Source organism: Limanda limanda, chromosome 7 (genome assembly GCF_963576545.1).
Source record: "Limanda limanda chromosome 7, fLimLim1.1, whole genome shotgun sequence".
NCBI classification, from domain to species: domain Eukaryota; kingdom Metazoa; phylum Chordata; class Actinopteri; order Pleuronectiformes; family Pleuronectidae; genus Limanda; species Limanda limanda.
The window spans coordinates 24570791-24594338 of NC_083642.1; the positions used below are offsets into that span (position 1 = coordinate 24570791).

At 40.0% G+C, this 23548-nt stretch overlaps 2 protein-coding genes across 2 annotated transcripts in view; both read right to left on the reverse strand.

Annotated features, from left to right (window-relative positions):
- Window positions 1–2035: 2035 nt before the first annotated feature.
- Window positions 2036–9451, reverse strand: si:ch211-220i18.4 (SRSF protein kinase 3). Its single transcript, XM_061075519.1, has 12 exons — window positions 9405–9451; window positions 7773–7870; window positions 6854–6962; window positions 6161–6248; window positions 5887–5974; window positions 5549–5655; window positions 4713–4881; window positions 4281–4357; window positions 3374–3481; window positions 2865–2934; window positions 2596–2688; window positions 2036–2220 (listed from the first exon to the last, which is right to left on the reverse strand). Exons 1-12 carry the CDS (start codon window positions 9449–9451, stop codon window positions 2036–2038), a joined length of 1239 nt encoding a protein of 412 aa, XP_060931502.1.
- A 4525-nt stretch (window positions 9452–13976) lies between these two features.
- Window positions 13977–23548, reverse strand: part of plxnb1a (plexin b1a) — a 30361-nt gene continuing 20789 nt past the window's right edge. The window contains exons 27-38 of the mRNA XM_061074723.1: window positions 23162–23228; window positions 22467–22613; window positions 21902–22076; window positions 21427–21530; window positions 21191–21275; window positions 20348–20520; window positions 18911–19071; window positions 17940–18087; window positions 17537–17601; window positions 16171–16246; window positions 15953–16027; window positions 13977–15351 (exon numbers count right to left, since the gene is read on the reverse strand). Of these exons, the coding sequence (XP_060930706.1) occupies window positions 15247–15351; window positions 15953–16027; window positions 16171–16246; window positions 17537–17601; window positions 17940–18087; window positions 18911–19071; window positions 20348–20520; window positions 21191–21275; window positions 21427–21530; window positions 21902–22076; window positions 22467–22613; window positions 23162–23228 (1381 nt within the window). The 3' untranslated portion in view covers window positions 13977–15246. The remainder of the gene's footprint in view (window positions 15352–15952; window positions 16028–16170; window positions 16247–17536; window positions 17602–17939; window positions 18088–18910; window positions 19072–20347; window positions 20521–21190; window positions 21276–21426; window positions 21531–21901; window positions 22077–22466; window positions 22614–23161; window positions 23229–23548) is intronic.

Consider the following 23548-nt stretch of genomic DNA (forward strand, 5'->3'; position numbering starts at 1 on the left):
GACGGACATTTATAGCCTCTGCAAGGATTCGATATAAAACACACGTATTCACCGAGCAGGGGAAGTGGAGAAGATAGCTTTGAGAAACTGTATCGCTCATTTCATTTTGTTCACAGGCATCTGCTCATACAAAGACAAGTTCTACAAACCAGGAGAATCTTTCCGCCGAGGCTGTGACAAGTGCTTCTGTCATGACTCTGGATTCTACTGCTTTGCGTGAGTAGACTATTCAAATCAGGTCATAATAATTGATTTGGGTTATATAAAGCATTGCCTGTGGGCATTCAATGGTTCTCATGGATATCTCGGCTCTACTCTCCTCGTCCCCTCCTCTCCTCCTCTCCTCCTCTCCTCCTCTTCTCCTCTCCTCCTCTCCTCCTCTCCTCCTCTTCTCCTCTCCTCCTCTCCTCCTCTCCTCTCCTTGCGCCCTCCAGGCCGATGAAGCCCACCTCCTGGCCTAAGAAGTGTCGTCGGGTCAGGACGCAGTGCGGTTACACAGTCGTTTACAAAGAAAACCCACTGGTGGTGTGCCGACCCTACAGCTGGATAGGATGACACACTGGGACATCTTACTTTAAAGATTTAAATATGTGGATAATGTATGATCTACAATATGTACCAGACTGTTGGACATAATTACCTTAATGATATTTTTGTAATAAGTTTAAATGACGACAAGTCAAATCAAAATTTGATTCTCATGGTCTTAAGATTAGAGAGCCATCTTTTATAGATTTCTTGGATGACAATGTTTTATTCATTTTTTTCATGTCTCAAGTGTTTTTGTTAATAATTCAAAGCTCGGCACAGTAAAGTGTGGCATGGCAAAGCACAACAAAATTTTGGTCTAATGATGATAATTTTATCAGATCTGATATTCACACCTTGAGGAAGAGAATAAACATGAGCAGCAGCACAGTCATGATGTAAATCTCATCTAAACAACAGCGCGGTCATGAACATGGAGGTGAACCATATTGACATAATGAGTTGTGAGTAAACTACCTTAAGAGTGGGCAATGTTTTTCATAAAGTCGTTTTTATTTTGGACGTTGTAGTCAGCACCAGCATAAGAACTTAAACATCTCTGAATGGATTGAATGACCACCTCTCACAACACTGTAATTTCATTCATTGTTTACATTAAACTTTTGTTAAGTGCAGAGTTAAATATTTAAAACAGAGTGAAGGATTCCTCCCCATTGATTATTGGAGCAAGAGGCGTAGATAAAGGCTTTCTGCATGAGAGAAAATAAGAGGAGCACAAAACTAGACCAGCTTCCATCAGGTTTCAAATATGATCAGGAGTTTTGTTCTTAAAGCAGCAGGAGGTGCCCTGACACAACATGTTTGATCCTTTATCCGTTTACGGAATATTTAGTGATACTTTATTTTCTTAAATAAAACATTCTGAGGAAGTATTTATTATGACAGCCTTAGTTTGTGCTTGTACACATTTAAAATCCCTCTAATAAAAATGTTTTCACAAAAAAGTGTTTGATGTGGGTTCATATTAATAAAATAGCTTTTACAATGGACTTCTACTTGCGCTGCAATTATTCTGTCTTTATCCATTAAAGCTGTTTATTACACTGTACAAAAGATGTAAAAAAAAAATCAAATGATATTAGTCTCATTCTCTAATTTTGTTGGAGACATTCAATTTGACTGAATGATACAGTAGCTGCACTCAAGGTTTGCATCAAACTGACATTTTCACACTGGCTCACAGTGTCATAAGAGCTTTTATTTATTGGACTAAATAAGGTCCAACAATAAAATTCAGCGACTCAAAAAAATATTTAAAAGTATAATGCGTAGCAGAGCTTCACTGGGGGGGAGAATCTTATTCCGAATTCCTTATTATTATTCATTCCCTGATGCTGAGTAAGGACAACTGAAGGAATTCAAATATCAAAGCAACAAACAAAGTGTCTTCTAAAAAATTCAATGGTGCCCTAAAATGATCCAGTTATTGCTGTTGACAGCATCTGGCTGTGATGACTGTGGATGGGGATGACCTTCCACTGGCCTATCAGGAGGTCAGCCAGGGGTGGCGAAGGCACTCTGCAGCAGTGGCCCTCTTTTTGGGATGATAATCCAACATTGGAAGAAGGAATTCAGAGAAACCATGGGCCTCCTCCAACTGGAAATGGTATTTTTCCACAAGAACCTCATAAAGGCTCCAGAGCCTCAGCGGACCGACACGACGCAGGTCACCTGGTGGGGAAAACATTTGGTGTCACCACAACTACAAATGCACTCAGTTGAGCACAGCATAGCACATAGATCCCTAAATATGCAGGATTTTCCCCTCAAGATCCATTAATTATTCCCAGGGAAAGCAGTGAAAATGTTTTTTAAAAAGATGATCTTGATTTTTTTTTTTTTTTACCCATACCACATCTTTCTACCAAGTTTCATCAAAATCTGTCTTAATGTTTTTCTTGTTGGCATCCTCGCAAACCCAATAAACAAACAGACAGGGGTGAAAACATGACCTCTCTTGCGCAGCTCATTATAAACCGATTTGCAGTGAAAAAGATAAGTGGGGTCATGCAACCTAACCAAGTCCAAATTAAGTAGGAGTCTCACCTCTGCGCCCAAAGTAATCTGCTGAGTATTTGCCCGACAAGGCAACAGCTGGTGGGATTTGACCCAGGAGCTCCATGATCTTGGCTATGTGGTCTGAGAAGGGCGTAGAGAACAAACACACACGTGAAAGCTTGAGACACTTAATGCTACACTACACCCAAGCATGCGCTGCTTAGCAATTACAATGCAGCTGCAGTGTAATCTTATATAATCCCGTGCCAGGACTTGTCACACTTCTGTTAATGTAAGCACACTGTAATAGAGTTTACCTTCCTCCAGGGAAAAGGACTCGCGGGCTTTGGGTTCAAAAAGCGAGTCTCCAGTGACAAACTCAAAGGCCTGAGAGAATGCAAGAGAAAATTAACGGTTAAGATGTGTGGCCTTATTAAACATATATAAAGAGGAATGATCTCAACCATGATTGTTGACTCCACTTTTTGTTTGATTGTGTTTTTTGTTCCAATCTGTATCAAAAGGTTTAGACTACAGGATTTAGTTACTCTACCACTTTTTTCTTCCATATCAACATTCATGATTCCCAGAGGGTGACTTCTAATAAACATGTGGCAACTTTTCTATAAGTTTCTTTTTTCATGCTCATAACATAATAATTCCTGCAGATATGAATACCTTTATTTTGTGTATTGCTGTTTGTAGATTATGCTAATTTGTGTTGCTCTCATAAGAAACAAAGAATCAAACAAACATTTAAATACTGTAGTTTACTTAATCAGGCTTCATTGTTGCAAAGACGGTTTTTGCATGTTTTTTCCCTCACCATGCAGGCAACACTCCAGATGTCAGCAGGCGGACCATACTCAGCTCCCAGTAAAACCTCTAGTGAGCGATACTGTCGCGTCTGGATTTCTTCACAGAAATGTTTGTACTGGGCCAAGAAAGAAAGAAAGATAGAGAAGGAAAAAAATTATAAATTGTAGGATTTAATTTTAATGTGCAACTTCTCTGGGTTTCTACCTTTAGAGAGCATAAGCATATGAAACAGTGTATTCTGAACATATAGGTGAAAGCTGTGATGACTGAAAAACCACCCCAGTGGAATCCAGGGGGATTGCCTAAATCCACAAGTGGCTTTTTCAGTCATTATTGTCTGCTTCACCTTCTCACCAAAAGCAATGACATTTCTGTAACTTGTGTTTTTTTTTATGTGCTTTTCCTATTGACAGCTACCTTAAATAATTGCAATGGTTTCCATCCTCTTTGTTCTGGGAACAGCGTCCAGTTGCAGCCAAAGACAAAGCTATGAGAGCAGTGAGAGTGAACCAGAACACGAAGGTTAATTAATCGTTTAGCTGGATGGATAAAAGCTGAAGGAAGCTGCAGATTAAGTTAATATTCTCAATCAAATAACATTGTGAGATATAATTGCAAATCAATCCGCATTTTCTCAATGATTGGTTACATTTTGCTTTACATTTGAAACCTGGCTTGTATCACACTGTTTTCCTTTATACTTTAATGCATTAAAAAATATATATATACTTGAAATAATTTCTCATATTTAGGTTATTTGAGTAGGGCCAAACAGGTGGACTCTCCTATTCAACAAACAACAAAAAACAAACAAACAAACAAAACAAAACTATCACCCACTAGCACTGGTGAGGTGTTACTAGGTGATAAATCAAGTTTTACAGTGGCCGTATGTAAAGTATAGAGCTACTGACCACCCAGCAGGAGCTGCCCAGGTCAGCAATCTTCACTTTAATTTCCTTCAAACTGGAAGGGTTCACAGGCTCCTTCTCTGAAAGAAACAATAAATCATATAATACAACATCTTATTCATTCCGAGAGGAAATGTTTTCTGCCACATTCAACTGTTAGTTCCATGCTGATATGTCTTTGCTTGAGAACAGGTCAAATTATTCTTAAAACATTTACTTATATCTTACTTATGTATTTAGACTTAACATTTAAAATATATCCGCTACACGCAGAACATTTCGTTTATTAAATGTATACCATTACATTGGAATAAAGCAACTTTGTAATCTGCTTTGTAAACATTGTTGATGAAAACTCGTGCCGCTCAATATTAAAACCAAAGAATATGCTCTTAAAGTCTCCAGCACTTATAGCAACAACAAAACCAACTGTGCCTGTTGACTTGGACGAAGACACCTTCCCAGTCAGTAGAGAGGAGGAGCTACTGGCCCCTGCTGGTGCGTTGTGAGACTGCTCCTCCAGGCAGAGCATGATGTTCTCTGGCTTGATGTCAGTGTGGATGATTTTACACTGAGTGTGCAGGTAGTCTAGGCCTTGCAGAACCTAGTGAAAACACAGAACGGCTATCATGATTTTTCCTTCTGTAGTTTCATATTAAGTTTACAGACACAACAGCGTTATCAATCTGCTCAGGGCTGCTGAAGAAATGAGACCAAGTACACAACGTCTGGTTGGTTAAGCTTCCCGGTCAGCTCTCTCTTTCTCGTTGATGCGATTTTCTTTCTGAATTGATTATTGTAAATATCAAACATGTATGATATATATGAAACGAGATCGGGAGGTTTTGTAATTATTATTTTGTAAACCCCTCACACTTTAGGATTATTTGGACAGATAATCAGCACCGATTACTCTCTGGAAAGGACCCCTGTGAATGTCCGAAAGGGCAAATCTGGTCTAAAATTGGCCCATTTATCCTCTAGCAGCCATAATCTAACCCACACAAATTACTGTATTTTACTAAATGTATTACAATTTATGAAATGTATCTGTGGAATTTGGATTTAATTCTAAGTTATGAAAGATTTAATCAACCGCAGCTAAGTGGGGCTTCTGCTTTTTATTATATTTACTTGATTTGACAACAACCAACATCCCGAGATAGATCCACTTCTTTCAGTGAAATGCAGCAACCTCTAGGTATGATTAACGTCCGATGATAATGTCATTGGAGATGCTTTTACTTTTGTTGCAAACTCTTGTACTTTACCTGAGTAAGAATTTGTTTAACCCACAGTCGTGACAGTCCTGGATCCCCAAAACATAGCTGCCAGCATCTCAGGTCAGGCCCCAGAAGCTCCAGCACCAGGCACATGTCTAACCATCAAGTTTTAAGGTCAGAAATACAAACCAAACCACTGTATGATATTATACTGTAGTGTATCAGTGAGCAAACATACAGAGATACATGTTTTACTAGATGCATTTACTTAATGCTTGCATCTACTGTAGACACACGTTTACTGTACACAAGTACACACCTCCGAGCATTACAGCTCCTCAGCACTCGGTGTCAGGTTTAGAAATGACAGGCTGTAAAAAGGATACGGACCCCGTTGACCCCAGCCAGCTTGAAGTCATCGAGCAGCTGAACTATCCTCGGCCTGGAGGGATGACGGCTCGAAGGGCCACACGCCTGATGATAGAGAGGAGGAGATAGAGGAAGATGAGGACGACGATGAAGAAGAATAGGGAGAAATACAGAGGGTAAGATGGTAGGAAAATGAGGAGGAGCATAAGGTGAGTTATTGGCATGAAAGAAAAGCAGAGAGGGAGTTAGTGAGAAAGATGTGTTAGAGTGGAGAAACACAAAGTCACTTACACATCGTAGGAGAGCCAGCTCGTCCTGTCCTGCCTGGGTGAAGCCTGCTCCGCTCTTCAGCACCTTCACAGCTACGTGTCCACCAAGCCTGCTGACATAGACACCACATCACAATACAGAACCGTCCATTCTGCTGAATACAGGAATAGCTGTGATGTAGAGTCTTAGAAAGATGTTTTGCATCTTGATCGCCTTAAAATCTTTCATAAGAAAAAAATTACAATCAATAGAATAAACAGGTCAAGTACAACCCTTTCTCTGTATTCTTGGAAGGGACTGAACACAAATATCAGAGGGTGATGGAGGTTAGAAAGGTAAGGGCATTGTTATGTATGATAAGATCGGATACAATACGATACAATATGGTAGATACAACATGTTACAATGCCATATGTCACGGTACGATTTGATTTGATATGATACGATTAATGATATGTTTTCAAGACTATACAATACGGTACAGTCCACTATGTTACTGTACTGAATGATAGGATACAATATATGTTACGCTAAGGTACAATATGATACGTTTGATATGGTATGACTCGATGAGATATGTTATCGATATGATACGATATGGTACGATACAATACCGTATGTTACTATAAGATGTGATGCAATACGGTATGATGTAATTTTATTACCCCCAAAACCCCCTGTCCTCAGCCCTAAAAGTAAACTCAATAACCGTACCTGAGGTCTAGACACAGCCAGACAGTGGAGAAATAGCCCCAGCCGAGCTTAGACACCACCTGATACCTTCTGTTGAGGGTGTCCCCGATCTGGACAGGGTGGTACCCACCTGAGGAGACAAGAGACAGCCGAAATAGAACAATAAACGTCAATATGACTTTACCTTTTCATCATACTCTTTTTTTTTAAATTTGGTGTTTTTCTGGGCTTGAAGAGTTGTTTTCTGCCATTACAACTTCCTCTAAACAGTTACATGTCTGTATTGTGTGATGCATTCAAATCTGCCAGTGGGACACTGAAATAAATGATGCGTACGTCTATATTAGTTTTTTTCCAGCCAGCATTACACACCTGGACCAGCACCATGTTCTGGAAATTGCGGGGGATCTTGAGGTTGATTCTCAATTTCTAATAAAATTGAGCATGATCTAAGATCGTTTGGGATTTATTATTGTGTCAGGTGTCTGTGAAATCATATTCTCAGCAACTTATCTACCTTTAAGAGGCATTTACTCCTCAGTTTAAAGAAATATGTACCACATTGGAGTACAAAGTAGTACACATGTATTGTAGTACTACATTGTAGTACAATTTTGGAGCTGACCAAAGACTCTCATAGTAAAACAAAGTAATATGATTATTTCTTTCAGCAGTGCCATAGCACTACAACTCTTTGGATTGCAATGTAACCACAAATTGATATGTCTGACATGTCATATATGCCGTAGAATGTAGAGGTGTACAGCTGCAGTTGCTTCATTCATACCACTGGATACTCTACACTGATGGTGCATCATGTAGCTCGACTCAGTGCGAGCTGCTCTAAAGGGACGGAGAGGCTGCGTGTAAAAGGTGATGCTGGCAGCAGCAAATGAACACATCTGCAGATGATGAAGTGAGCTGAGAGACTCTTCCGTACCATAACAGTATTCTCCGGGGTCCTCGGACTCCAGGCTGTCCTTGGGGTCCAGCTGCTCATGGCATCCAAGGGCTTTATTAGATGACCCAGCTTCACTCCTACACACACACGCACAGGCATGTCACATGAAAACCTTTGTTGTAGTCTTTTGTTTAAACTGCCTGTACCGCAAGTGCATGTGAGTGTGTGTCAGTGATGTGTTGCTGGGGGCAGCTGGGAGAGTTGAACTACTTTTAGAGTTTCCCATAGAATCAACCTGCCATGGAAACTTGTCCTGCTGCCTGGACATAAGCACGCAAGCAGCGTCGGAAGTTGCACTATTTCTGACTCAGCTCTAAATCATTTTGCAGTATGTCCTCTTGCAACCTGATAACTATGCAACCCAGCTGCTTGGATAATGAATGGACTGAGAGAGTTTGCACCACGTCATGTCTGAAAATACAGACGGCAGGTCTGATTTCTGTTTGGCTGGAGGGACACACTTTTCAAATTAACTGTAAAATCTCTAATATAAAGACTCTGAACTACCATTTAAGTTAACTCTATGACGGCTAAAATAATGCTGGTTCTATTTGTGCACTGCTTTGCTCAACTTAACTGCTCTGATATGCATCGCTGTGACCTTGGGAATAAAATACAAATGTTTCTGAGCATTCTGATGAGATCAAGCAAGAATATAAGGCGGCCATAGCACATTGAATAAGAAAGAAAAACTGTATCCTTCATTTTGAGTCTTGTTTACAGCTGGGGACATTTTGTGCACTTATTATCTCTTTAGTTTAATAGTTACTTCAAGTGTTACAAGAGGATTGTGTAGGTCGGTCTTGCTACCCATTCAACTTCACACTTCACAAGCCCCAAGAAGTGTAGTACCAATTTGGTGGGATTTTGACACTCAATACTTTCATTATTAATAACAATTGAATAAACAGGTGACCAGTGCTCAGTAGCAGTCAGTGGGGGCGGGTGGTGTATCTTCAGTCTGTGAACCAACATGAAGATGTCTTCCTATACGTCCTCGGATAAACTACAACAATTTTTTTCAACACATCGAACTGAGACATGGACAAATCGGACAGGTACTGATCTCTGTCATGACAACAATCATATAATCACTTCCTGTTTGGGAATTTTAAAACTAAAAGGATTTGATTTGTTGCAAAGCTTTCCATCAAGTTGACTTTAAGTGAACTTTGGACTGGTGATTGTGTCGGTTGCTTAATTCACTTCTGAAATTGAAAAAAAACAAAAATAAAAGCAGTTCAGTAAATCATTAAAATGTATGTATAAATCACACAAATGAACTGTAATGAAGATAATTCTGTTTCATTTTAGGAAACACATTGAATATAATATGTTGACATTGCTGATAAACCAGGAAGGATGCACACAAAGTTGTATAACTTCACTCTGCACAATAGACTGTTTATAAACACAACATCTAGCACACAAACAATAAATAGAGATAGTATACTGTTTGAAGAGGACTCACTAATGACAAGGAATAATTATTAAACTGTGGCTTTGGAGCATTAACACAGGACGAGAGAACAGAACATCCCAAACAGGCAGGTTGAGAACAGACCCTGCAGTAGTTTCAATAAAAATAGATAAAGGAAGTCTATTACTCACCTTTGTTGCTGAGCAGCTGTATCGGCTGAGTGGGGATTCCTCTGCATGGTGTGTTACAGCAGATACAGTCTGCAGAGAGCTGGTATCGAGTTAAACAGAGGAAGATATATGTCGTCTGCAGAGATCAAATCTCAAAGTGAGGAGAGAAACAAATGCAGTAGCAGTAGTTTATGAAGCTGCAGCACCTTTTAATGTTGTCCACTTGAAAACAGTTGAGCAGGTTAGAGAAATTAGGGGGAGGGTCCGGCTCGATCTCTCAGGAGACTGGGAACTGCAGCAGTAGCAGTCAGCAGGATCTAAACCTGGAAATCCCCAGCAGCCTCCCAACTCACTGCGTGTCAGGACTCTACCTGCTCTGCTGTCGGATTCACTCCTGGTCTGATTCAACCTAAGCTCACTGTTTGCCTCTATCTGTGCTTTTCCTCCACTTCTGCTTCTCACTTACTAGGGAGAGCCACAGCAAAGAGCAGAGGGGCTAAAGATGAGAGGAGTGTGGCGTGAGTCCCAATGGATCGAGGAGGTGAGGGAGCGACAGCTGCTGAACCTTTTCACCCCCCTCGTCTCATGGGGAGTTTGGCCTTTAGGCCACTGGGATCAGGAATGACTAAACCTGGCTAAGGAATGATCTCAGTCTTACAACACAATATCAAATATCACAACAAAGGTTTACACGGGCATGTTACCCATGATGAGGTGTGAATGTGATTATATGTATTTATGTGATTACTGTAACCTGAAACCCTTAGTTTACTTCAAGAGCTTAAAAAAGAGTTTAGTGAAATAAGAAATATGTGGCTTCTTTGTGTGTGTTTGTGTGTACGTGTGTCAGTCAATCTATCAAAATGTATATTTATAGCCCATGCTCAAGAAACTGCCATTCTTTCCATAGCCAAAACCTCACTGTTAACACTCCCTCTCTGACATGTCCCACATTCTTTAGATACCAGGAGAGGGGGCAGCTGGGTAATAAAGAAACACGTTTAGATAGATAAATGGAGAGAGAGAGAGAGAGAGAGAGAGAGAGAGAGAGAGAGAGAGAGAGAGAGATATAAAACACTGATGATGTTGAAGGAAGAGAAATAAGAGGTGAGAAGGTAATGTGTGTGTGTGAGTGTGTGTGTGTGTGTGTGTGTGTGTGTGTGTGTGTGTGTGTGTGTGTGTGTGTGTGTGTGTTTGTGTGTGTGTTTGCGTGCGTGTGTGCGTGTGTGTATGTGTGTGTGTGTGTGTGTGTGTGTGTGTTGAGGTGTGAAGGGCAACTCGACCTCAAGTGAATAACTGCCCTCTGTCAGATGACATGTTATCACCGGCTCTTATCTGAGCCCTTAAACTCTCCTGACCTTAGACAACACTATAGATGAAGTGGCGTACACTTGTACGGTGGCCATGATGTTATATATATAAATATATATATATTTAAACAATAGGACAAATGAAACCTATATTGTCTGAACTTTATATCTGCTGTCGCAATGTTTTTATTTATTTATTATCAAGCCAACCTATTCACAAAGTACAATTACGACCTATATGATCAAGTAAAAGAAGGCAGGTACAAAGTGCTTCTCCAAAAGTAAATATAAAATATAGATTAGAAAAAATAGAATAAGAAAATGAACGGTAAAATTCAAACAACAAACCAAGAACAAAGGGAGGTAAAGTGACTGATGAACAGCAAAGATATACAGTTGCAACAAGAGTAGAATGAGAAGCTATGTAAATTAATTTAGTACACACACACGCACACACTCACCCTGACCTTCGGTTTGACCTGTCTGACCCCTCACCCCACACAGACTGAAACCTGACCTGCATTCATTTGCTATGATGCTGCTGCTAATTTCTACACATAGACTCAGCCTGTCCTCAGCTTAACACTTGAACACAGACAGCACATTTCTCTTTAAACTATTGCAGTAGTGTCTATATTTCATTTCATCACGCTCCAACCAAAGCACACACACAGCGATCACCTGATACTCTGGATGGCAGATGATGTGTTTAGATACAGTTTATGTCTTCTGTTTCTGACAAATAACAGCTGTGCCTGGACAAAACAGGCCATGGAATGTGAATTATTTGAGAAGCCAACAGACCTCAGTGTGAGGCCCACACCAGATGTGTGTGAGGTGCTTATATGTCCAGATTTATAGTCTGCTGTGAAAGGTGATGTGCAAACAAGGAGTTTCTCAAGTCAGGCTCCCTGACAACAGGAAGTATTTAACAATTTGGCTGACACTAAGCATGTAAGGACCTTTTTTCCTATCTTTATTCATGCGCTTGGTATTTCAGTTTAAGTGCATTACTTGTTGAATTATCAAAACCCTGCCCTTGCACTCAAATAGCCACTGTGTTTTTGCACTCAGATATATTGTTGCTCGCATGGATTTCCTGCGTTCCAGCTTCAGCCCTTCTCCGCACTGGAGCTGCTTTCTGTGTGCTCTTGATTTGTCAGCTCTCAGAATTATCCTCTGCTCTTGGATTTTTTTGTGAAACAAATTTTATAAAAATTCAAAAACCAATAGAATCCCAGGTGTAGTTTTGTTCACTGGTCAACCAATGAAATGCCATGGAGGGCGGGAGTGGATGAACCTGGTTTAAGAGTAACAGCCCGCACAGGACGCGCGGAGTAAAGTGAATGCGAACGTGCTATTTGAGTGCAAGGGAATTTTTATGAAAAGTAATACAAAATCTGAACATAAAGTCATCAAGTCAAGATATTACCTGCATGATGTAATAGCATGGATGGTCTTATTTTTCCTCTTGTGAGTGTGTTACTGTTGTGGGAATTATTAAAGAGGTCTGTTTTGAGTAATTTGGCAGCGGTTTATTTTTCTGTGAAGAGACTTAACTTCAGCCCGGTTGCAAAGCATAATAAAATATCACTCTCTCCGTCAGCAAATCTACGGTGGCCAACACATCTCACACAAGCTCGTTAACTGAAAACACGAATGTAAAAGCCACAACACAACTGCCATAGCCACAACACTAATGGAAATGCCACAGCACAACTGCAAATGCCACAAAACAGCTGGAAATGACACAATACTAATGCAAAGGCCACAAAACTACTGAAAAAGCCACAACACAACTGCCATAGCCACAACACTAATGCAAATGACACAACACAACTGCAAATGACACAACACTAATGAAAAAGCCACAACACAACTGCCATAGCCACAACACTAATGTAATGCCAGTGCACAACTGCCATAGCCACAACACTAAAGCAAAATTGACTACACAGATGCAAAAGTGACATAGCGGACACAATCACAACGGAAGTTAGGGACAACAGAAGTTGACAATGGCACAGTGATACAATGAGTTACTTACTGTGGTCAAGTCCTGGATAGATGATTCAAGTGAGCAGTTGTTTATGAAAACCTGGACAAGCCAGTACTTGAGGTGTCTGGAGCACCAGTATCATAACACCTCAAACAGAGAAGCATCACATATGCTCACCGTCTCTCAGATTAACACTACAGATTATTTTCAGCTCAGTGTAGCAGCAGAGTAACTTCACACATCTGTTTACACTGGGGAGACTTTATTGCATCACATTAAGTTGTTAATAGGTTCATCCTATCAATTAGTCAGAGATCAGTAAAGTCAGGATTACTTGGGTGTTACTAGAGTTTGTTACTACAGCACAGAGAAATGGTAAATCATCAGAAGTCAGCACAGCAAACAATCTTGACAATCTTTCTTTTTAATGTACAACTTTACAAATCATATTCCTCTTCTGCCCCTAAACGGGATGCAACATATAAAACGACACTGAAACTTTGATTTTGACTTGACTTGATTGGCAGATAAAAACAAACCATGAGGTCCAAAGATAACTTTTTACTTTGCTTTAAAGAAATAAAACAGAATGCAGATGTAACATCTGAAAGAGAGGGACATGGAACAATTTATGTTTTATTATTATTTATCCATGTCTGAAAAATGATAACAAACACGATATGCAATAAAATAAATAAACAATAAATTAAATTGAAAAAACAACAACTAGGAAAAGTCTTTAATGGCAGAGAAACTGGGAACACAGGCACCTTCGTTTGTTGGCCACATTGACTGATTTATGGTATTCAGAAAAAAGGAGCGACTTTATTTTGTGTAGGATTAAGCACTGCTAAAATCGGCCATCTGCTCTCACACCTAATACATGAAGACAAATTAAAGCTCAAAATCAGGGAACATCTTTTGTTGTGTGAAATGTTTGTTGAAAACCAGATATCTCGCAGCAGTTCTGCTCTAACAGATGCTTCCTTCATTTACTTCACCCTGAAAACCCCCCCAGACCTTTACATCGATGGCTCTTAGTCACAGTTAGAAACCAAATATACACGTGGAGCTGAATCAGCTGCAAAAAAGTGAGTGACCACGAGGAGGAGCTGATAGCTCACTGCAGTCGTCGCTGCGTGAAAAAACGCAAATCCAAAGGTACAACGAATGATAAGACAGTAACAAAACATGTTGTAATGAAATATGAAAAGATCCATCCAAACTTATATTAAATAAATTGGACATGGCAACTGAAAAGCATCTACCATAAAAACACATATATACGAAATAACTGTAAACTTATGTTGTTTAATTCAATGTTATTTTCTCACAGTAACCTTCGGGATTTATGATTCATCGGAAAGAAAATAATAATTTCCCACGCTTCTCTAATGTCTTATTTTTTATGTCTGACACATACTTTAAGTGGCAGAGAAAGATAAAATAAATAATGTGGAGTCAATTTCTTTGTGCATTATTATTTATCTGTGTATTTATCTCGTAATAAGTCAGGCTTGGTCTTTTGTGGGTGATAAGATCCATCGTTTTTCACGTTTATGGTGGTAAATGATTGGTTTTGTCAGCATGTTGTTAAAGTAAAAGATTGCATGGTTTCCATCAGGACGGATCAGTTCATGAGTGAAGAACAAGCAGCTCAGCCAAACTGTCTCAGGTAAAACATATAAAAAAAACTTTATCAACAAGGAGAAGATTCACAATAGCAGTAGGTCAGCATGAGAAGAAAGCTAGATGTAGCAGGTCAACTCTGGTTTTCAGTTCAGACTACACAAGGCCAGATCTGTTAATTACAGTAACTAGTGACACAAATAAAAACTACATGTATCCTGGAAAACACTTCCACGAAGCAACAAACTGTCCAACAACAGCTGAGTGACCCCACAGAGTAAGACTTGATAGAATGATTTAAGGAAGCTTAAAGCAGAATTAAAAAAAAGGCTTTCTGACAGTGTCATTATCTGTTTCATCCTTTGTGTAAGACTTTTAGACGTAACGTGGTAAAAGTTCCACAGCTAAGTTAAAGTTTGACTCCTTCTTTCCCTTTTCCTCCTCGTTCCCGGGTTTTCACATCCAGCCCATCCGCAGCGTCCGTTCCTCAGCTCTCAAATAATAAGCCTGCTGTGAACATGTTCGCCATGATTCATAGAGTCAGAGGAAGAGGGGAAAGATCTCTGTTGATATCCGTCTCCCTTAAGTTTAAAGTCATCGTGTGAAATCCTTACGAGGAGAGGGGTCAAAGTTCAGAGGAAGTTTCTGTTTCCATGAGTTTCATTTAACAGTTTCTTCTTTTTCTCTCCTCAGAGCTGTGCTTTTTTAATAACTCCTTTGGAAATGTGTAGGGAGTAATAAACATGGCCAGCGTCAGTGATCCTCTTCAGATAATTTCTCACTTCATATACAGTCAGTCTGTAAGAAATGACAGCAGAATCACAATATGTGCCCTCAATGTTTTCTTCTATCTTTTTCTCTTCAGGAGACAGAACCTTGTTTCACCTCTGTCCTCTCCTCAAGGTTAAAGGAAGAATCCATGGAATCACAAGTCGGTGACTTTGTTTTCTACAGCGGCAGCGATCTGCTGCAGCCTGTAGCCAAGCTGCATCTTCTGAGCCGTGGGGTCCTCTTCTAGCGCTGTAATGATCTGAGAGGAGGGAGAAGAAGGTGGATGAAAATCCGAGCATTTTTAGATTTTTCAAAGTAATAGTGTGCAACTATCTCAATGGAGGTAACCCTTTGCGTCACTGTGGAAGTGAAACTCAAGGTCAAAGCCTTTTTTCTCTTATAACGTTCAAAGTGAAAATGAGGATGTATGAGCTCAACAGCATTTTTTTTTTACTATTAAACTTGGACTGTCTAACATGGCATCATATTAGTAGTAAGGCTGTCGTCTCCTGCTCGACTGGTCATTATTATAATTACCACTTAATGTTTACTCAGAGAACGCTCCAAAATAATTGTCACCATGTCAAAGTTGTTGGGAGACTGAATTTTGTTTATATAGCATCAATTGTGAATTTGTGCAAACGACTGACCCATCAACACAGCACATCATTAAATGTCAGCAGGCAGGCTAACTTGCAAATACCAGCCCTTTATGTTTATTTATAATTCAGTCTGGCTCAAATAGTGACATATTTAATAAATGACTGTATATCTACTGCAATATCAGCATTAAATGATTTTTGCATGTAGACTAGAGTAAAATGCTCTCTAACCCTGTCCAGCAGCCCTTTTGTACTCACTTGATCATAGTATTTGTTGATGTACTTATACAGCTCGTGTAAAGCCACCAGGGAGTTGACCTCAGCAGCGTAATTCTGTTTTGGGGAAGTAAAAACAAGAGAGGTGAAGAAATGTGTTGTGGTAGGTAACCAGGTGGAAAGATCCACAAAATGAAATGATTTGTGTGTGTTCAAAAATGTATTCTCATAAAAGAGGAAAAGAGGAGTGAGAAACATACATGGGAGAGTTCTGCTAGAGCGGAGTTCATCTCCTGGTCACTGGCAGAGATGGTCTGACGTATGTCTGCGTAATACCTGGAGGGGGGGGGGGGAGAGAGAGAGAGAGAGAGAGAGAGAGAGAGAGAGAGAGAGAGAGAGAGAGAGAGAGAGAGAGAGAGAGAGAGAGAGAGAGAAAGAAAAGCAAGGATGAAGTTCATGTAAATATTGGTACTCCGAAATTTTCAAAGCATACTCATTACTTTTGTATTAATTTATTTAAGAGGAGTTAACTGTTTTGCATCATTGAGTACTACCTTCCTAACATCATGATTTCAACGGAAATGGAAAAATAACACCAGAATGAGCTTTAGAGAAGTGGCTCACTCTCAGTGGATTTATCAATACAAGCGATAGATAACGTCGCAGATTAGAATTTCTTATTTTCAATAGAAAATATTGATTAGAGTAGCAGTTTTACTGTTCAAATGAGGTGCTGATAATACAACTGACTATTGATAATGCAATATATGAGGTTAATTTTTCATGTACAGCTATAAAGCTGCCCTGGACAGAGTCAATTTTTAAGTTACTTTTGAGGATCAAAAGTTAATCACTCAGTGACATCGCTAATCATGTTTACCATCCCTTATCCTCCATGTTAGCAGATTGGACATGGGACAAACTAAAAAGACAAACTACTAGTCAAATAACATTTTCTCAAAGATGATTTCTGTATTTTAGGTTCTTCTTATCATATTGATGAATCTTTAGAAGTTATTATTCCAGTAAGTTATTTGATGCTGTGAAGAAAGGCAAAACGGGTGAAACCTTATGCCTGACAGCTGAGAACGACACACGATTGGTTGAGCACATCTATCTGTGAGACATTGGTACCCAGGCTCTAAACCACAGTAACTACTGTGCAGATTCTGGCTGCATAAAACGTAAGCTGAAGATGGCACCATACGTTTATTTATTATTGCAAGATATAAGGTGCGTGGGATTTTATTCACCACTTTAGATTCCTTTATCCGCTTCCATGCACCAGTCTGACGACAAAGACATGTGTTATGAAAGTGTTTTTATGTTACGAGTCACTTAACTGGCTTTTAAAATCCACAAATTCCTTACATTAAAGATCTCGTCTAGCGATGCCTCAACACTAGTGTAATATTCAGCATTTAATGTGTACCAGACAGCAGTAAGTGCAGCAGTCTGCTCTTAGACCATCCATGCATGGGAGCCCTGCAGGCTTAGTCTACACTCTGTCTGGCACTGACAGATTGTTCTCGGCACTTGTTCTCGTTCCCTCCTTCCCCCCCCCCCCCTCCCTGGTGTTGTTTTATGCCTGAGGTCAGCGGGGCGCACTGGCTACCGTACTCTTACCTCTCAACCATCTGTTTGTAGCGTGGGATATCTCTGGCATACAGCAACTTGTTGATGGGAGAGTCCTGTGGGAGGGAGATGAAGGGAGAAATGTCTTCTGAATATTACATAGAACAGGTAATCTAATTAATTCATACATTTCAATTTGTATTATTAAACAATAGTTATTACCAGACATTATTTACATTGTGATCAATGACCATTAACTAAATGATGTCATGATCCAATCACTTCCTTTATCCATCCCTGCACAGAGTTATGGTGATTTATGTTGTATGGTCAAATTCATTTACAACTGTATCATTATCTCTTTGGGGGTTTGTATATGTAATAGCAGATCCCCAGTGTTTCCAGTCAGTATTCTATTATATTGATTGACAGTGTTTTGGCTTGGTCAGCTCACCCGCCCCAGTTTGTGGTCAGCGATGGTGCAAGAATCCATGAAGGTTTGGGCAATGACCGACAGCACAGCATCCACATGGTCTGAAGTCTGCACGTCAAAGATGAACTGTGGGTTCTTAAGGATATTGATCCAGAAACGCAGAGGTAAACTGTTTGGACAGACAGGAAAAAGGGTGCATGTATAAGTAGTCATTCCAGCCAAAACATACCATTACACATATTAAGACAAAAATGAAGAATGTGTATCATCTTGTTCTTATACTTCAGTGTAGGTTTAAAAAATAATATGAAATACTTCATCTTCTGGCTCATCAGCACCACATTATCAGGATTATGCAGGAAACTGTCTATTCTACAGTAAGAGCCACAAGACCAGTAAATTGCCTCTTTATTGGAGGAGGGAATGTTTGGTCGTGGCCGACTGCCAAGCTGTGGTTGGGTTACATCTGTGTAGTATTCAAACAGAAGCTGCATCCTTGAAGACCGATTGTGTCACAGTGCTGGAACTAGACTGTACAATTTAATAATTTCCTTTAATTGTGCCGGACAAATATGCAGGATCCCTCCCAGCACAATCTATCCCAGGTTTCATTGCGCTTCAGTGACAAACGATTTTTCAAAGAGGAAATGGTGCCGGCAATTGTATTTCTCATTTAATCTGGACTTTATTCTTGTAATTTTGGCCCTAATACTGCATCGTATGATAGATCCAGGAACCCCTGATATATAAAAATACATTACATATTTCATACATTCTATAATGTACCTGGTCTCAAATGAAACAGCGGAACGAACCTTGTGTTTTGTCTGTTGTCCATATGTTCAGTGTGAGTCAGATGTTCTTTAACCTTTGGGTGAAATTACCCTTGTGTGTGTTTATAACATTTCTCATGCAGCAGAAGTTGGCAGGAGTCTCCTTCCCCTCGTACCTTCCTTACTTATGGTAACCTGCTGCTGCTGCGGGCCGTTTACCTGTTGGTTTTCCAGATGTGGATGGTCTCTGGGTCCGTTATGTTGTTCTGCAGCGCCTGCTCATCCAGCAAGTCAAAAAAGTATTTGACAGCCAGAGGTACGGGACGACTGGTGCTGAGGATCGCAGTGAACAAATCATCCACAAACTTCTGCAGCGTTCCCTGAGACAGAGCAGAGGAAGACCAAGAGATAAACAAAATGTGAAACAAAGATCAGGTGGTTTCTCTAAAGGATCACTCTGCTGATTTTACACATGACAATTAGTTTCATGATTCACTGTGTTGTCATCTTACCCTGATGAGGTCATCAGCGTTATATGGATATGGGTTTAAGGTTTATGTAGTGGATTGTGGTGTGGGTTGTAGAAATATGGGCATTTACCAAGCAGGGTCTAATATATGACACTGTCCAACTGCATTATGGGAAATATTAATCTAGTGTTTTTGGAGCTTAACCTGACACTGAAATTGGCATATCTCCGTCATTCATCTACCATTTTTTGTGTACAATATCCTGCACATATTTCTTCGTAGACCACTGTAATGTTTACACCACACAAATAAAAGTTTGCAAGAAAAGTCAAAAAGATCTTTATGCAATATATTAGGCCAACAGATACAGTAAATTAAAGATTAATACCAAATATGTCGTAAATCATGTTAACTCACACTGTATCTTCTAAATTGTATCTAAATAGCCCAAAGTCTTACTTAGACCCATTGAACCAGATAAAATTAATTGCTTTAAAGGAATGGGAGCTCATCACAGTGCAGTAACTCCCTGTCAGTTACACACAGATGCTTTCATACATTCACTGAACTCCAGATGATCTCTTGAAATTATCCAGAGGGGCTTTATGCGAGAAGACAAAAGTCAGAGTTCAAGGAATTCTTCCTGACATGCAACAGACATGAAACTGAAAGAAACTAAAAGAATACAAACATCTCAGGATGTGAGTGTGTCTGACCAGAGATTATCCTAATGCCTTCTTAACATGTTGAAGGCAAACTCTGGAGAATGTCCAGCCTCCATTGTCTGGACATTTTCCAGAGCTAATTTCAGAAAACGGCTCTAGTTTCATAAAAGAAGCTCATCATAAATGACGTAAATTGAAAACACTGGTGCGGCCTATTTACAGTAAGATGGAAAACTCTTAACATTAAGGGTCGGTATAGTACAAGATCAGTCATACTATTGGAAAACCAATAGTAAAAATGTTTTAATGTCCTGTTAATAATGTGTGTAATCTATCTTTTATCTGAATACATGAAAAGGACTTTAAAACATTCTCATTTGTGCTGATTCACATCATTATATATGTGATTTTGTCATCGTATTAGAATAATGTAACCATCAACCATGTATGTTAACTTATGTTAAGATATGAAACATCGTTTCAAATGGAGTGATTGATACCATTCACATCATCTCTGTTACCTTCATGGAGAGCAGTCGTGTGAGGTAGATCTCGGGGATGGCCTTGGCTCTCTCCCCGCCCCTCTCCCTCACACTTCCTCTCCTGTGTTTGGGCAGCTCGGACTCCTCGTTGGCTTTCACCAGATGCCAGAGCCTCACTCCTCCCTCATCCCCGTCATCCAGCATAGGGGTTTCTGCCAGGACGACAGATACATGAGTGTATTTTTCTCTGCTTGGTTGAATGTACATGCAGGCTGAGAATAAAACAAAATCAATCATGTCTGAAATTGAGAAGGGAGAAGTGAAATCCTTATTGAGTTCTATCCCTTGCATGAAACTGAGGTGGTTTGTTTCAACATGCAAACATAAATTCTCAGTTTTATAATCTCTAGGATCATCTGAGCCTGAAATGATGCAAAGATTTCAGCTCTGCTTTTGTAACTGACTCTCATCCATACATCCCTTTCAGTGCTTCTGTGTGAACACAGTCAAACAGCGACCTCCTCTGGCTGTTCAGACTATGTTTAGCTGATCACCATCTCATCCTACATGATACAAGATGCTTTCAAGAAGATCTGCACTGATCAACACTCCATAAAACCAGTTGCATGAATGAAATAATAAAGCCTTATTTATGTTGGAACCCTTCCTTCAGAAAAGAAAGAGAAATAACTTTGTTTTGATTGCATGCAGGCTTGAATATAAGATCATGAGGTAAAATAACATCTGTTAACAACATGAATCAAGAAAAGCTTCATTCTGCTCTGCCAATCTGTGGAAAAGTGATGAAAAGCATATGTGTGGATGAGGCTCGCTGAATGGTTGTCTGAAACAGAATAATATATTTGTGTGCATGAGACGTACTTTCTCCAGGCATGTAATCATGGCTGTCGTGGAGGTGATGTTTGTTGTTTCTGGGGACGAGGGCGACCGTGGCTCCATCAGGGACCTGCGTTACACAGCATTGTATCACAACTTTCATACAGCAGGAAAAAACTGAAGCACCACTTCACAGACACTTTTAACAGCGTTATCCTGCACATGAATGGATGAAGTATGTGTGTATGTGTATTTGTTGTGTTTCTGTGACTTGCTCTGACCTTGTAGTGTTGCAGTGTATTGAGGCGCTTCCACGAGCCTTGTACTACTGACGTCAGGTCCTCATCTGAGAGGATCAGGTGACCTGCAACACCTGCACGCCACTCTGGAGGGACACAAATGTTGATGCAACATCAAGTAATGTGCATTTCATTGCAGATTCAGTTATGCTTATAGTATATGACATATGTTGCTCCAGATGCCACAAGACCTCATCAGACATTTTAACTTTGAATCAAATTTAGATATTCAGATGCACATGGAAAGGTCTGGTAATTTGATCAAAAGATGGATCTGTTTGCGTCTCAACAGAAATGTATTTCCTGCAGTTTAATGAGTTTCCTCAGCAAGTAAGACTGCCTAAATATTCTATGCTTGAATATTCATGACCAAACTCTAAACCAGTCCACAAGCTAAAGTGATAAACCACTCTGTGTGATCTACGGCTCACGATGTCTTAAAATGAAGTGGACTTACCCAGATGTAACGATTCCACGTGTGGCCTCTGGGAGAAGGAGGTTCCCTTCCAGGCCTGCTCCAGGAGCTTCTCCTTCACTTGGGTGATGGTGTCACAGTCCAGGACTTTGGCAGGGACCGTTTGGGTGAGCGTGCCTCCACTGTCAGCTGCAGCTGGCATCACAACATTTAGCGTCTGGACAGATACACAAGGAGGTTACTGATATAGAGGCTTCACTGTGATGCACACGCTGTGGTGCAGAGTGTCCAGCTGTGTGCACGTGTCCATGGACTGAATTAACCTTGTCAGCTTAATCTAGACTTTTAAAAATGTGGGATGACTGTTGCATGCAATTTTAATAAATTGTATTTCACCACTTCTGGAAACAAGTCAAGTTATTTCCAGATTGACAAACAGATGGACGGATAGATGTATAGATAGAATACAAATGAGGAAATTGTTTAAAATACACAATGGGTTACCTTGATTGTATGATTATGACTATTAATCAGTTTATGATAAACCCAGCAGGATACATGGACTTCTCTCCCCAACACTGACCCTTGTTAACATGTGTGTACTAACCAGTGTGCGGTATTCAACGTCCTCTCGTAGCAGCCGGTTGTCGTTCAGTGTGTACTTGGCTTTTCCTGTCACAGCGTCCACAGGTCCCTTGTCCACCTGGTGCTTTATCGCTCTGAACAGCATGTAGAACGACTCCCCTGCTGATTCCTGGTCAAGCAGAAAAATGCAAGGTCAACAATGTCCTAACACAACAAAAGTAGATTCAAGAGATTCAAGAGATTTTCAATGAATGTGGTTTCTCCTCATGCTGCTCTGACAGTGATGGGCTGAAGTTCACCTGTGTTATGGTCAGTAGAGTGTTTTTCTGACACATTATAGATATCAGCATCAATATTATTTTTGACTGAACAGATGTGTCATTTGAATAGCATCAAATTTTATCCTTGGTTTGTGTGGAAATTCTTCGGCAAACAAAGACAAAACACTTGGCTCCAGCCCCAAAAACCATTTAAGGGTAAGTGGTATACATTATGGATAGATGGGTGGATACAAAACAAAACAAAAACACATAATACAGCTTTACTGTCAATTGCAGAAGTGGTGGGTCACCAGACGTCACTAGATAATAATATGTAATATCTTATATTTCACAAACAAATACTTTTCTGTCTCTTCTCTCAAGTTTCTTCCTATTAAACCATCTCTCTCTAGTTGTACAGTTGTTGTGGTCAGGTTTGAAATACTGACGTACGTACCCTCAGGAAGGTAAAGAGACAAATGGACATCCAGTTCGTCAGGAGCTTCTCAACAACAGATTCAGTTCTGAAAAGGAGAAGAGCTCATGTAACCAAGTCATTTTGTGGTGGAGGAAGCTCTGTTACCCACTAATGAAATTAAAATGCTGTGACCACATTCAGGGAAAAGAATTCCACTGTTTTGACTCCACTGCCATGTGTCAGTACAATTGAGGGCTGTCTCAACTTCAGTTTTATACAAAGAGGATGTCGTTGTTGACAGTGCAGCATTCCTCTGAGAAGGGAGTCAGTGAGGAGGTCATTACACTGGTATAGTTCACAAGCTTGTGCTGTAGAAGAGACATGAGATGGAAAAGAAGTGGCATTCCACCAATCTAATAGAATTTA